Raw genomic sequence first — 16,632 nt, 5'->3', positions numbered from 1 at the left:
CTTTCAGGTCAAAAAAACTCGTTTGATTTGTATTTTGCTTTATTCACAGATTATGGTAATAAATCTGGAACAAAGGGAAATACAAATCAAACTAGTATGAAATCATTTTGACTTAAAGTTCATAATTTAAACTATGACAGATATTGGAAATGAGAGCTACAGTTGAATGAATTCATGTAAACTATGTTATTCACTGACAATTGAATAAAAAAACACCTAGGTTAGGTTACATATGATTCTCATTCGTTTTTTAGTAGGGTGCTTCAGTCATTACTTTTACTAGGGACAACAAATCCCAGTAGAATAAAAAGAAGGAGTTTCCAAACATTTCAAACAGATCAAGAGTTACACTGAATACAATTGACCCCATACCCAGTTGAGCGAATGAGCCTCTTCAATAAAGTTCTTTTGTCCTCCGCATCCAATGCTATAATTCCTGGGGTCTCAAACCGCTTTCTTATCCAGTCACCTTAAAAGATTATTTCAAAAAAATATATATGTTGTGGTTTAATTTTCATCTTGGTTCATTTTTTTCAAACCAGTTTATTTTTTTCGAACCAGTTCAATTTTTTTAAACCAGTTCAATTTTTTCAGGTCTTAGCACTTGTTGACATGATTTCAGTAAATTTCCATTAGGCATCCACTTTGTTATTATGGCTAATATTTGTGGTGATGCTTCTGTTCCAAGACGGAGGCTCTAACAAGTACTATTAGGTTTTTACGGGTAATTATTATTGTTTTACATTTTATTTTATTTTTAACTTCATGATTTACTCTTGAGTAACAAAACAGAAAGTCACTGCACATTAATCTAAAAGTAGTTAAGTTATTGCCATGATGTGTTCATAATAAACAAGCTGCAAGACTTAATTTGAATTGAGTCTTTTTTTTATCGTTGTCATTATTTAATTTTCACCAGTGCTGTACAAGCAGTGTCTGACATTTGCAGAATTTAGAATGCCGAATTCCAAAGGCGGAAATATTACAGACTGCAGAATCGCTTTGCTTGCGGTTAGCTTCACCCCATTTTGCTTGCGGTTAGCTTCACCCCATTTTGCTTGCGGTTAGCTTCACCCCATTTTGCTTGCGGTTAGCTACACTCCAGTTTGCTTGCGGTTAGCTTCATCCCAGTTTGCTTGCAGGTTAGCTTCATCCCAGTTTGCTTGCGGTTAGCTTCTGTTTGAGCTTAGGGGCATTTGTACATGCTTATCAGGGTTAGGCACTTGTTTAAGTGAGAAGGATTAAGCACTCAGTTAATGGTGGTGGACAAAACACTGACCCCCAGTCCATGGACTACCCCCATGGACTACCCCATGGACTACTGAAATGGACTACCTAAAATGGACTACCCCTAAAAAATGGACTACCCCTTAAAGTACTATTCCGAGTGTGTACTACTTACTGAGCTGTTGTTATACGCACATAATTTGCACTAACTTCGGTTACTTTCGACAACTCTAGCCGCCATTTTGAATGAATTACACTATACATCTGCTGACCTCAAAAAGCGAAGACTCATGCCCAGACTCAGCACTATTTTTTCCTCAGGATCTGTCTGCCTACGTACCGGTTCTGTTCTCCTCGCTGCGCTGCCAAAGTTATTCATTCAAAAATTTTCTCTGGCCACCAAATGTTTAAGATGCGTCTCAAGCAACTATCTGATACTATTTATAGAAGATTGGATCTTCTGTAGTGCAGTGCAGTGCCTGTTTTGTCTGTCTCTATGAGTCCAAAGATTGATTGCTTGATTTGAGTCTACACTTTCGTGATCAGCGGATGTTCATTTAGTATAATATATTCAAAATGGCGGCGAGAGGGATACGTACGGCTTGAAAATAAACAAGGTAAGACGAAAGTGCAAATTATGTGTGTATAACAACAGCTCAGTAAGTGGTACACACTCGGAATAGTATTTCAAGGGTAGTCCATTTTTTAGGGGTAGTCCATTTTAGGTAGTCCATTTGGGTAGTCCATGGGGGTAGTCCATGGACTGGGGGTCAGTGTTTTCTCCACCACCCTCAGTTAATAAGTGATTAGGGTTAAGCATTCAGTTTGGACGGTTAGCTTTTATTTGAGGTTAGGGCATTGCACAACAAAGTCACCTATGCTTTTTCACCCAGTCACTAATTAAAAACAACAGGTATTTAGAATTTGATATTTGAGTTTATTCTAAGAAAAATGCATTTAAATACCCTTTCTACATGCTGCAGAAAATGACAACACAGTAGTATAATCAAGTTTAATGTTCTGAGTGCTAGCTGTTCAAGGATATGAACTGGTGGGTGAAAAAAGTAATTACAATTTCTTCAATTTTTCCCAGAGGGAGATTTGAATGAAGGAACAATGTCTTGTCCACACGATCAACTTTAATAGAGATAAAGTCTCCAACTGAAGAAGTAGCGTTTGAATACTCTTTGTGTCTCTCCGGAAGTTTTAGCGCCTTAGGCTACACCATGATTTTAAAAGATAATGAGCTGTTATGTTCATGGCCCACTTATGTTCCTTGCTGCAATCGCATGAACAGTTACGAGAATCCATTAAATCAATCTTCAGGAGAGATAAAAGTTTCGGACATTGAATAGGTTTATCAACAATCTTAACACAACTTGTGCTCCACTGCTGCTCCGCATGAAAAACTGTACGAACAGATGGACAAACATGGCTGTCACTTTCACGTTGACTTCGGAATAGTTGTCATGTCTGTTTACAAGTAATTTCTCGACCACAATGAGCAGCTCGAAGGAGAAATAGCACTTCGTAAAAATCTCTTTTAGCCACCACTTTACTTTTGTCTGCTGAAATAAGCCCACTTCTTACTTGTTATTGTCGAGATTTCCCACTTCGATCGTTCGATCGCTGTCTTCTTTCGAGTGAATTCCAAGCTGCTTCACGGTCTGGTATTTCAGGTAGGCTTGGCTTTGCTAATGTTAAAGAACTTGTCTTCGATAAATAGCGTTATTGGCGATTCTTTTTTTCACTTGTTTCTCTTTCAATGCCGCTAATTCTTTACAAAATGTTTCTTTCGAAACACATATGGCACGGTTCAGCCATCTTTCGAATTTTCTAAGTCTCATTTGCTGTGAAGTGCGCATGTACGCATATTTAGCCGAGCGAATGGAAGTCTGGGACCGAATAAGTTATAATAACAAATCTGGGTGAAATGTGCAACAAATCCTTCGTGGTCAAGAGGTTAAAGGCGCAGTACTACAGAGCGAAAGTTGAGCGAGAGGTCAGTGGATCAAGACCAGGTAAGGTTAGAGAAAAACAAGAAGCTCTTAGAGCTTAAAACTGCGCTGGTCACGTGACCACTCTAAGGGAGCCATGGCGGGGGAGTGAAAAAAAGATAACTAAAAAATATTGAACAACTTGAAGTGAAATGGGGAAAAAATAAAATAAATAAATAAATAAATAAATAATTCCACATCCTGACAGTGGAAAAAAAAGCCTTTGCCATAAAAGTTGACCCCCCCCCCCCCCCCCTTACCCTAACCCGCCTCAAACAAATTATGGTCGCCCTAAAAAAAACACCCGCTTTCGAAACAAACCCCGAATATTGATTTCATTACGTCTGGCGTCTGGCTTCACGCCAGGAACGTAAGTATCCGTGAGAATTTCGATAGTATTCTCTCTTTGCACAGAATAATCTCGTTCCCAGATCTCGTGGGCGAAGCAGAAGGCGAGATCTGGTCAAATCCGATTTGCACCACGTGATTGCCTGTCAGGAATGTGGCAGGCGAGTCAATTGCGCATGCCCTAGACAATTCTAAGAAAATGGCAATTAACATTCTCGTCCCCACAGGCCGCGATCCTTCTGGTCAGCACCCGGGTGCTGACCAGAAGGATCGCGGCCTCTGGGGACGAGAATGGGCAATCAAATGAATATCCAATCCTCAACCAAATGAATAACGAATGCTTTACCATTCTCGTCTTTCCAGGAATAATATCTAGCAGAGTATTTTACTAAAGAATTAAGCAGAAGGCAATCATGAAAGCTTTAGGTCGGGTAAAAATATTTATTTGATTTAAAAAAATTGTTCATTTGGCGGCGAGACATGTCTAGATTTTATGCAAATTAGATCCGGTCACGTAATCAAACATAAATATTCTTACGGCGGATTCTCTGTTTTTAAACATCGTTATTCTTCAGAAATAGCTTTATAATGCTACAAACAACTAAAACGAAATCTTCTTGTCTTTTGAGGCCGACTGTAAACAACGAAACGTCTCAAAAACGAATATATTATAATTGCGTGCATGATCTATAATTTGCATAAAAAACAGACATTGAATTCTCTTGGGGCCGCATCGCACGTTCAAATTTTAGCGCTGTGACAGCCATGCTTTGAAAGAGCCAATCAAAAAAATTGAATTTTCTTACTTGGCCAGATCTCGCCTTCCGGCTTGTTGCCCCTCTTTCTGTATTACAATAGGCGGTTGTTAAAATGTAGCGAGTGACAAACATGATGATAAAAAAAGACACCTTGTGTGACATTTCATGGTTGACTAGTTCCAGACGCCATTAATTATTTTTCTTTTATGCAAATTCTGGCCGAATTCCCACGCGTGGACGCTGAAGCAGTTTTTAGCACAGAGGGTATTCCCCTAGCCTACCAAATGACGTAAGCGGTATAAGTCAGGGCATGTTTGTGAAGAGAATTTTTCTTCATATCTTTAAAATCCTTTCAATAACAAGCCTAAAAATAGATTACGCTTAAAAGAGAAATACTATGCAATAAATTTGTTTAGTAAAGACCAAAGGATTCGCAAAGATTTGAAAGGTAGCTGATTAATAGTTTTGAAAAATTACGTGATCGAAAGTGAAACTTGTCATGTCAGCACATTTTTTTCCACCAACGTAATGGTATCTATTCACAGATTCTGGCCCGCTGAATTACATTTCTCTTTGAAAGCGTGGAAATTTAGTATTTTTCATGAGTCAAAGGCTTCAAATTCGAATATTTCACACTAAACATTCTTTGTAAAGACAAAGAATAACCATTTGTTTCCATTTGTTACTGATTTATAGCTTCTGAACATCTCGTGACATAACCTCGACCGAGTGGAGGTCTGCGTCTGGTCACCGACAAAACTAAAAAAAATAAACCCCGTGCAGAGCAAGAACTGCGCAGCGCAGTTAAAAAAGAAATAAATATCTGTGTATAGGGGGTAGTGGGATAGCAAAAAAAAGGGGGGAGGGTGTAGGGTATATCAGGGGGGAGGTGAAGGTGAGGAAGAGAGGGAGGTAGGGACTGGAAATTTCCCGTAATTTTTCCGTGTTTATTCTTTTCACCCCCTAAAAATACCATGCCCCTATTTTTCACCACACCCCAAAAGATGAAAGCCCTTTTCAGACAGTTGATAAATAAACTGGTTTAAAAAAATTGAACTGGTTCAAAAAAAATAAACTGGTTTGAAAAAAAATGAACCACTGACAAAAATTAAACCACAACATATATATTTAATAAAAACAACAAGCCAAGTCGTGCATACTAGGGCAGTTTACAGGGCTAAAAATTAATTACTGTGCTTGGTTGCCACTCATAGTGGTCCAGGCTAAAGTAAGGTGATTTTGTACTGCGGATATACATTTTAAGCAAATGAAAGATCATCGCAGTAATGTACTCAACTTAAGCAGTTGAGAAAAGCAAGCCTGAAAAAAAATTCAGGCTTGAACGGGAATCGAACCCATGACCTCTGCGATACTAGTGCAGTCTGTGATAAAATGGAAATGGCATCTACCTATTGGAGCCATCTAAAATCTCCATCATGAACAGCTTTGAATTTTGAGGAAAGAAAGGAAAGTACTAAGTCTAAGAAAAGAACATCTTATTTTGTTACATTCTTTTCACATTTCTCAAATCATAGGCAATCAAATCACAACTTTTTGATCGCCACTGGCGACTGCAAAGCAACTTGAGACTGCCAAGTTTTAAACCTGAGTTTATTCACCTCTATCAACTCTCAGTTGACAATCAACTATAATTATGTGCTTGGGAGGGCAATAAGTGTGATAAATGCTTAAGGAGGGGACTGGGTTTAATAGATACTTACATTTAGATTTTTCTGGAATGAACATATAATCCAGCCCAATATGTCCACAATATGAATTCTATTGAAGACAAAATATAATAAATTATTAATTTTTGTGAGTAAAATATAAATTCATAATATTAAACTAGAGTATTGGATAATGCATTTCCAGAGTTTTGATTGGCTTGGCAGACATTGGATATCAGCCATTACAACTATAACTGCCAGACCATTCTGATAATTTGAGAAGCTTTGCTTACAATGCTATATTTGCTGCATAAGTAAATAATAGCAGTCAGTTGCTGAAATATGAAGCTTAAACATGAGCTATTTAAGCATCTACATGTAGGTATCTGAGAGCATTTTGTGCGCTTTTGCATAACTTATAATTTTATGAAGGTAAGGGACTGAAGTTTGGGGATGATTATTTTCCCCCAGGGGACCTTTGTCAGAATATAATATTACCAGACAATCTGTAAACAGATATCGCATGACAATGCTGGATCAAGTACACAAGTTTACAAGATCGTTTCGCACAATAGAAATATAATTATTGGTGTATCAAACTTTGGTGTGAAGTATTGGCCCATCCTTATCAGGACAATAGCAAAACAACCTTAAAAGACATGACAGAAAACTTGACTCAGCTTAGCCTGAGTAATTACGATGGTTCCAACAGTCTCTAATATACCTCTAGCCTGCTGAGAATTTCTCTCAAAGTCAGAACATCTGTGTTGCCGCCAATGTACGTTGTGTTAGGAAGTTGAAAAACTTTGTCAAGGTCAGACTCTCCTGTGAAAAGGAAATACAAAAATACAAATAAAACAACAGTGCTCAATAAGGGAAAAAATGCATACTTATTCATGGGTTTCATGTTGAAGTTACACTAAAAGATTTTATCCACTACCTTATTACATGAAATTTTCGCGACACATTAATTTCGCGATTTTGAGGTGCACTTATTTCGCGACACTTAATTTTCGTGATTTTGCGAAAATTTTGTATTTTGAATCACTTTAATTTCGCGTTTTTGAGTAAGACACAATTTACATTTCCTTGGCAATATTATTTTACATGCCTGTTGAACTAAAAAAACCTGACTTAATCAAAGAAACAGTAACGCCAAAATTAACAAAACCACAAGAGTGGGACTAAATCTCGGCAATAGCAACAACAGAGCAGTTCTCACAATGTCTACTTGTAAGTAGGTCATGCCTGTATGCGAGTTATTGTTGTTCTTGACGACAACATCCATTTACATTGAAAATTCCTTCGTTCAATGGTAATAAACGTATTGCTTCTTGATTATTGACATAATGTTTGTCACTTAATTTTCGCGTCATGTTATGTTCGCGACACTTATTGTTCGCGTCAGCCTCGTCCCCAGTCGTCCCCGGCGAATTTGGATGTGACGTCACCCGCCAAGCTTGTCGGGGAAGTTCGCCTAGGACGCCTGGCAATAAACGGCAAATCCAATATGGCGGAGCCTGTCCAACGATTGAACTTCAGTCAACTTCTTGAAGAACTTAAAAACGCGTCAGAATTAGGCTGGGATTCCTTCATCCATGTCTGCCAGCAAACTCGTGAAGTAATTGGAGATTTAATATTTAAGGTAGAAAAATTAAATGTCGATTTTTATGCGCAGCAAATTGTACCATCTAAAGAGCTTAAAGAATACCGTAAAGTTCCGTGTATAAGCCGCACCTTTTTCCTCTAAATTCAAGTCAAAAATCGGGGGTGCGGCTTATCTACGGAAACATCTCTGGTTGGAGTTCTCAAAGGCCTAATTAATATTCATAAAAAACTTCTCAAGACATCATGAAAACTTTGTTGTTGTTCACTACCTTTTAGTTCCTCTGCAAAGCTGTTTGCAGTGAAGCGTGCCAGTCACTTCGAATCATGTCTTTCCGCCGCGTGCGAGAAGGCACCAAGATAAACGCAAATACTCACAAGGCAAATTGCTGACCGCTTCGGTTTTTTATTGACCTTCACAGCAAATACATCTGCTGTATTAACAAACTCTTATTCTGCATGAAGTTTTAATCCTGTTGCGGGTAGCAGTTTCCAAGAATCTTGAAATAAAAGCGTGGTTTCTTCCGATGTAAATGCCGCCATGTTTGTTTTTAATGCCCAGACTCCTCTCTACAATTTAGAGCTTGGCTACTAAGCATTCATTCGCGAACGATTCGAACGAATTTCAAGTGTTTCAGGAGTGTTTAGAAGTGATAATCTCGAAAAAATGATATCAAGAGAGCATCCAAGTTTAAGATATTGTGAACTTAAACTAAAAAGGAGGTATGACAAGTGAAATTTAGCTTTCGTAAGTCTTAATTTATATTAAACATTGCAACAACCACCGTGTCAGTGTCTCGAAACTGTGCTTGTTTGCCCTTGATTGTTTACCAATAGAACTTCACTTGAACTTCAAACTTTATGGTCTGTATATTTTTTTCCAAAATTTGAGCTTCCAAATCGGGGATGCGGCTTATCTACGGGTGCGGCTTATACACGGAACTTTACGGTATGTTCCACTAACTGTAACTGGCGATGGGAGCTGTCTCTATCGATCGATTTCTCTGTTGGTGTCTTGGTGAACGGAGATAGAATAGTGGTCGTTCGTGGAAAGTTGTATGATGAGTATTTTTGCTTCTCGCTAACACAACAACAACAGCGGTGAAAAGATAAAAGGCTCAAAGCTGATATCCATCAGTACTTTCAACTGTGCTTTCGTGTGTGCTTTGTTTGTTCCTTTGCTTTTTTCGAATATTTTTCGCAGTTTTATCCAAGGTAAGTGAAGTTGTAACTATTTATTCGAAGTATCAGTAGCGAAATATATGACTAAAGCTACTTATCAGAAAATTAGAAAGCTGTGTAGTGGTTTGTTTTCTGGGAAACAAACGCTGCAATTCGCCTACTGTTGGTGACGATACCGAGTTGTAATGTGTCAACTCAGCTGCTTAACAGATTCAACTTCTCTCTTGTGAACTTCAGACTTGTGAGACTCTATAACATACCAAATTCCCTTCGGCCACTAAGCATTGTCAAGATTATGATTGTAAGGAAACAAAAAACTGTTCCGAATGGACTGGTATCAAAATGTTTAGAATGGCTTCATTTCAGTTTAAAAGTCGTTTGTTACTGTTAGTTAACGTTATATTTATATTGTTACTATTGTTACTATACAAACATTATCCAGAGTATCTTCTAGATATACAATGTACTCTATTTGGATTCATTAAAGACCTTTAGCCACTTAGCTTGGCACAATCAATCAAAGGGCTTTATTCTTCTCTTATGCTTTAGAAAGATGGGTTGGTACAAGCAGATCAGGTTTCATCAGCTGGCAATGTCATACATTTTCTATGGGCAGACCTCAAATATCAAGAGAATATGAAAACATAATATAACACTTTCCACTGCCTCCAGCTTTCCCTGCCTCCTCCCCAAATCACCCCACCCTACCAAATGCACTCCCCTAAATTCCAATAACTACTAGTTTTAGTATATATTGCAAGAGTTGAATACATGTAAATACTTTTGTATACTGTACTGTGTTTATGTGTGTGTGTGTGTGTGTGTGTGTGTGTGTGTGTGTGTGTGTGTGTGTGTGTGTGTGTGTGTGTGTGTGTGTGTGTGTGTGTCAGTCAAGCTCAGTTTAATATCTCTGCAAGTAGGAGTTAAAAAGGTGGTAGTTTAAGGAATGGGAAAAATAGCCAGTGTACCCATGTGAGGAAAAATACAAATATTTTTGGGCTATCAAAAATGCAGAATGGGGCTCACAAACTGAAAAGAAACTGGTCCAAAAGCCCCAGTAACCAGCTTTTCTGGAGCGGTTCAAACAATATTTAAACATTATATATTTTGATATTTTAATTTATTTGCAAATAAACATATAAACACAGTATATATATATATTGTGTTTATGTGTTTCTTTGCAAGTAAATGTCAGAGAGAATAGCAGAAGAATCATACTTTGTTAAACGAGCTATGTCTACAATGATGCAGTATGTACCTTGTCTAAAGGGGAAAGCAGTGCACTTCTGTTTCTTTTTGAACATCTCAGCAGGTAAATTTGTCAAAACTACACGAAAATTGGCAGCAAAATATATAAACTTCAGCTGAAATGCTAACTCTGCAACTGAGGGAAATTGAAATAAATTTCCACACCTTTTGGGCTGACAAGAACTGTTGGCTATTTAGTGGTGCTACACAATGGAAATGTTATCAATTCACACTTGGAATCTGCAATAAGTCATGACCAGCTGTAATTTTTATTTAATAAGCTCATTGAATTGACGAAAATGATTGAAGCATACTTGTTATATATAACCTGAACATGGCCCAGGATTTGGATTAACATCTCCTGCTAATGAAATGAGCCAGAGTATACAAGAAAAAGACAGGCTACATCAAGATCAAATAAAGTTTTGGTTTACGAGAGTTAGATTATTTTTTTTCTTTCTCTAAAAAGCTAAATAAAAAATTACAGGTAATCAATGACAAGCTTTAATACATGCATCGGGGGATTAGCCCTCTTCTCTCAAGTAAGCTGAATTGTTTCTTTGTTTTCGCACATAAATTTGTAAACAACAAAGGTCGAAAATCCCGACCCTAGCTCTATAAACATTGAGATTGACGCCTTTCAGGTTTAAATAAAACTAACACAGTTACTAGTACCTGGCGAACGTAATTTGCTTACCACAAAGAACTTCTAGATACATGTAGACCCATGTATCACTACGAGTAGTGAACGAAAACAATGATAACAGAATAATTTTCTTAACTCTATTAAATACGACCAATACCATTCTGCAAGGCAGGAAAAAAACGGCATTACAGTTCGTCTCCGCCATCTAAAATAGTCCACAAATTTTCAAAAGGGATGCAGTTTCCTCATGAACCAGAAATATTTTCTTTTCCTCGCAGAAAAACGTATATTTTCGTCGAGCTATATCTGGGACTTTTTCTCGCTAAACTGGGACTTTTTTGCCATTTTGTGCCAGGCCTCGCGCTATCGCGCTCGGTTCCAGTCCTCCTCCGCTCACTCGCATAGCGCGGTATGGCCTGGGGACGAGGCTGTGTTCGCGTCACTTTAATTTCGCGATTTTTTTGGAATCGCGAAATTAACGTGTCGTGAAAATTTCATGTAATAAGGTACTATAAGCATCACAGCTTAAAGAATTCACTGCCTTTTTGATCAGTAGCACAATCACCATGCCCATTTGGGGGTGGTAGGAAAACTTTCACTGATATTTTCTGTTTCATGCCTTTAGTAAAACCAGATTTTTGCTTAAAGCTAAGGTACACCTTGTGTTTTACTAGAAAGGTGTAAACATGGTTAACCACATTACTGTATTTGAGAAAATAACAGAAAAAGGTGGGAAAATGGGCAAATTTTGAATGTAACGTGTAACACAATCTTCATGGTAAAAATTTTCGAAAATATTTTCACAAAAAATCCAGTCCTTCAGTAGATGGCTTTAATAAGAGACTTTGGATGCATCTTTTTCAGAAAGCTTCCCATTGAACATTTAATATTCAATAAAAATAGCTTTTAAGATTTAATGTACAAGCATTTTTGAATGACTTTTGATTTTTGAAAAGATACTATATAAATAATTATTATATATTATTATTATTATTGATGTTGTTGGGTATAGGGTTAGAGTCCATAGGTATTAAAGTTAGGTTAGGTTTGGGTTAGGCTTGAGAAAGATGTAAGTCTACGATTTCTGATTTGAAATGAGGCCACACCCTGCCCCTGCTCTAAAATGGTCTTAACCCTTCTAGCCCCAATACCAACATACAAATTTTCCTGACTGATCTCCATACCTTATTGTTACTTATTTTCTCGGGAACTTAATTTCACGAAAATGGAACGGGCATATTTCGCGGGACTTAAATTTCGCGAATTGAAAGGAACTAAATTTCATGAAAATTGTCAAAATACTGGACAGGTCTGCATTAACAAACAGTAAGTCTAAAAATTGGCACAACTGATTTTAATTTTCCGCAGCAATAGCTTCCAATGACACTAAACAAAACCATATAACAAAACGAAACTTAAACAAGATTGACATAGTAGAGCTAGTTTGACGACTGTACCAAGATAATTTTTAGTAAACTGACGGCAACGTTGATTAAGCATAACGAACTACCGGTATATAGAAGGGTATTAAATTTGCGTCATTATTTTTCACAAGAATCATTTTTCGCGGGTCTTTTTTTTTTCTTTAAAATTAAGTCCCGCGAAAATAAGTAACAATAAGGTACATATTCTTATAGTATTAGTTGGGAGAACTTGCTAAAAGACCAAAGCAATTTCCCGGTGGTGATCATTTCATTAATTCTAACAACATTTTCTCTTGATGAAGTGTGGATATTGTGTGGAGAAATTAATTTTGATCTTGATCGCTCTGTAGACAAGCATTTACAACTCACCAAGTCCCCAGTATTCCATAGAAAGATCAGCAGGGAAGGAGTCTGAAAGGTCTGCCTGTAGGATACCGAGAGGGTCTAATTGCGCTTTGTTATGGCCTCGGATCTGCAATAAAAATATTGAGAAGGTTAAGAAGTTTCAGACCTGACTCCTCCTTGCCTTTTACAAGTAAGTAGGGTGGATTCCATCAAAATGCAAATCAGAGGGTGTTGGTGGACCCTTAAATGATTCATATAGTTTAAGCTAAACTGAATTGATCAAGGTTTTTTCATAGACACAAGATTAATTGTCTTGAGCACTTCATCTCATTGTATAAAACAAACATGTTTGGATACTAAAGTTACAGGCAATTACTTATCTACTAGTGTACTACTGACAGTATTGGACAGTTTTATTCACTGTATACAGTTTTCATTTGCACAAAGTCGAAAACTGACCTCCAAAATTACAATATTATGTAAAAAAGAGAGAATGCTGTTTGAAATTCAAAGGACGTTTTTAAGGTCCATACAAAAATTAAAGGATTTTTCAGATTGAAAGACTTTTCAAAAAACAGCCAAAAATCAAGCGCTTTTCAAGACTATACGAACCATGCTTTAACACAACCAGAAAGTGTACCTCGCACATTTCTACTGTCTATTAAATTACCTGGTAACAACGAATCAAAGAGTAGACTGCCAAGTGATCTTGCACAAGGCTGTTAATAGTCGACTGGTCGACAGCAGTTGGAACAGTCTGTGTTGTTGCTACCATGCCAGCTGACTGTCCTAGAATGGGTGGCGGCTGGTAAGCTTGGCCTGGCGGCATTCCATTCTGAACTTGGCAGAAATAAGCATCCCACGACTGAAAGGAAGTAACATAACAGGTCAGATACTGCTTCTAAGTTTTGCTATTAAGATGATTTTTCCTGATGAATAGGGCAGAAAGACGTGTACATAATGAGAAAACCAGAAGCACATACAATGCCCACTATTTTTCATGGCTAAAAAAATGTGAATTCTAGCTTGCCCTTCAGACAAGCAACTCTCAAATTTTGCTTGCTCTGGGCAGTTGCACACTTGCCTTAGTTTACTTTTTATGATTTAGTCAGACGATAACTTGCCTGGGTCCTTGCCCATTGGGCAAGTGAAACTGCAAAGTTAGTTGTCCCATGGAAAAATCTACTTGCTCTGGTTGACTGGACGGCACTTTTTTTCAAGCCCTGTTTTTTCCACAGCCTTAGTTTTGAACAGCAAGCTTAAGTTAGCCTCACAGAACACTCTAGATACTAGTAACCGATTGTCAAAGCCTAGCAGTTTGTGTGTGATCTTGTTACTTGTCTTCTTATATGCTTTACATGTACAATGTATGTCAGAAGTTTGTGACCTGCTTTGAATGGAGTACTGGTATGGTTGTATGGTTGTAATTTAATGTTGCTTATTTCACCAGTCATGGCTCTCAAATAATATTACCTAACTTTATGATTTAACATTCAACACTTGTTATTCAGGATTTGAGTTCACCCATGGTTGCCCATGCAGTATATCTAAAATTTGATGCATTCAAGTTTATGCCTAGAGGTGGCATTCAATATTCCAGATAACCACTACATACACTGTATTTGAGCTAACTCTTTACAGTTTTAGCGATTGTTGTTCATTCCTACCAAAATTCAAGTGTGCTTGAAAATAACTATGTTACTCCTGCTAGTTAATATGCAAATTTAAAGCTCTACATTCAAGCTCACAATTTGACAATAGTAGTAGCAATTCACTATACATAGATTTTCACTACTGATGTAAAGAATTCAAATTTATAGTTTACCATATGATGGGGTTTTAACCATTCAGCAAATACTGACGGTGAAGTTAAAAAAATGTTAAGTTCACACGATAAAGGATTCAGCTTTGAATTTCATGCATCAGTGGTTGACTATTCAGAAACAAATCCACTGTTCATTTTACACACAAACCAAGCAGTCCAACAGGGTAATATTTGTCACCCGCTTGGTGTATTAAGAGAATGTGTTTACGATTATCATAGTTCATCAGACAGTTGCAAGACTATTAGAGAAGCTGACCAACTTATCATGTGAAATTAATGGACTAGTCACAGCAGTCTGGATTAACCTAAAAGATTGATGTTAGTAACAAGCCATGTGTGCCAGAAGGCTCCTGATAAAAATTTTCTGTGAACTTCAGTGTACTTGGAAAAATTACCAGCTGAACATTTAGAAGGGTTGTGTACAAGATGTAACATATAATTATTAAAAAAAAATAAACATCAGTCCTAGGTTTTTTATGGATTGTATGCTGGGAGGTATACAGTAAATACACAGGCTAATATAACAAGCATGATTGGTTAATAAAAGATTTATCACATTTATCCATCCATGGTTGAAAGAGCTGTACAGTAGAAGATTTTCCTATTTATTTAATACTTAGAAAATGTTAGACAAGCAATAAAGCATTCTGATTCGTTAACTAAGTTATTTGTCCTGTCAGCGGCATGTAACAAATTAGACTATGATCAGCAGTGTATGCAGTATACATGTATGGTCACGGTACATAATAGGCTTCTTTCAATATTTTAAAATTCAGCTTGGTAGCGAGGCCTAGAGGACACAAACAAAGGAAATGGATAGACATGCATGTAAAATTTCTTTGTGTGTGTCCACTAGGCCTCACTACCAAGTTGAATTTAAATATATTGAAAGAAGCCTATTATGGTTACTATGTAAATTAAGTATGAATTTGTATGTTTACATCATACAAATTTCGTATGATTTCTGATTTACTCTAAAACTCTACATCAGACAGACCATCATCAGTGGTAGATCCTGGAGAGCTGTAGAAAGGGAAGGGAAGGTGGGGGATGAAGGTGATACTAAAACTTTAGTGAAGGCAGACCTTGTCTTTCTTAAAATGGGGGAGGGTACAAGATCCCTTAGGACCCTCCCCTAGATACAAAACAGACTTTCTTGTGAAACAATTAATATAATTATGTATATGGTGCCAAAGTATTCATAAAGCCTCAGTTTGCGACACAATGATCTTACTGAAACAACACATTACAAAAGAAATGGGTTGTTTGTAAAGTAATGCCAGGGGGCAAAACTATGTGACGTCAACTTGTACATGGTAGAAAAAATAAATACAAAACATAACAAAAAGAATCCATGTAATGTTTACTAACACTAAATAAATATTTTTCTGTTCTGGATTTTTTTAAACAAAATTAAATGGAATAGAAGATCTGTCGAAAAAAATCTACACCATTCAATTTTAATTCAAACCTCAGAACACTTGAGTGTTTTTGTTATCCAAGTGGATGTAAACTGTTTTCAAGACATTTTGGCATTCTAGCGTATACGTAACTACGTGAGGTAATTGTAGTCTGGGGAAAGCCTGGAGTCGAGGGTGGGTCAAAGGCTGGCCAAGGTTCAAAACTTTCGTATTCAGAACTACATATTATGCCAACATACACGCAAAGGCCCGCATATGTATTCAACGACTCGTTTGGAAGCTACCGGTATTCTGATAATTTTTCCGGTATTCTGATAATTTTAATATAAATTCCAACTAGAAAATTAATTACCTAATAGCATATAATAGGCAGCAATTAGTATTATTTAGCAACAAAAAACGCGCTGAAACATACAAGTTCTGTTAGAGTAGTAGTTTAAAACACGCTTTAATGCATTTCATTGTGTTAACTAACACTAAATAAATATTTTTCTGCCCTGGATTTTTTTTTTTAAATTAAAGCTGATTTCCAGTCCGTACTGCGCAGACTCGGGGTTTGTTTTTGTTTTTGTTTTGAATTCGTTGAAACGTTACACTTCGGTGACAGCATACATGAAGTTTTTTAGTCCGCCATTACAGTTTGTTTCGTTCAAGAATTTCCGATGAGCTGAAACGTCGGTTTGAAATAGCGTCAAGGTTCTTCTACTCGCTATTATTTGTTCTGCAAGGATATCTGGCGTTAATAATGAAGAAAAAGGTAAGTTTGTCGCGGAATTTTTAGTTTTGCTTGTAAACATTCCTTTCGTGTGGGCTCACATAAACATTGCAGCCGAGATTGCGCAGTACGGACTGGAATTCATCTTTAAATGGAATAGAAGATCTGTGAAAAAAATCTACACTATTCCATTTTAATTTAAATCTCGGAAGACTTGAGTGTTT

The 16,632-nt window shown here is 37.1% G+C and overlaps 1 protein-coding gene across 1 annotated transcript in view; it reads right to left on the bottom strand.

The window, feature by feature from the left end:
• The window catches only part of LOC144665205 (2-oxoglutarate dehydrogenase complex component E1-like), a 40,914-nt gene that overhangs the window by 23,352 nt on the left and 930 nt on the right, over window positions 1-16,632 (bottom strand). The window contains exons 2-6 of the mRNA XM_078526391.1: window positions 13,118-13,312; window positions 12,472-12,574; window positions 6,722-6,822; window positions 6,052-6,109; window positions 373-469 (exon numbers count right to left, since the gene is read on the bottom strand). Coding sequence (XP_078382517.1) covers window positions 373-469; window positions 6,052-6,109; window positions 6,722-6,822; window positions 12,472-12,574; window positions 13,118-13,312 — 554 coding nt within the window. The remainder of the gene's footprint in view (window positions 1-372; window positions 470-6,051; window positions 6,110-6,721; window positions 6,823-12,471; window positions 12,575-13,117; window positions 13,313-16,632) is intronic.

The sequence above is a fragment of the Oculina patagonica genome, chromosome 9 (genome assembly GCF_052425735.1).
Source record: "Oculina patagonica isolate OP01 chromosome 9, crgOcupat, whole genome shotgun sequence".
Taxonomy (NCBI): domain Eukaryota; kingdom Metazoa; phylum Cnidaria; class Anthozoa; order Scleractinia; family Oculinidae; genus Oculina; species Oculina patagonica.
Note: the sequence above shows the minus strand (reverse complement) of the source record. Positions and strands in the feature narration are given on the sequence as shown.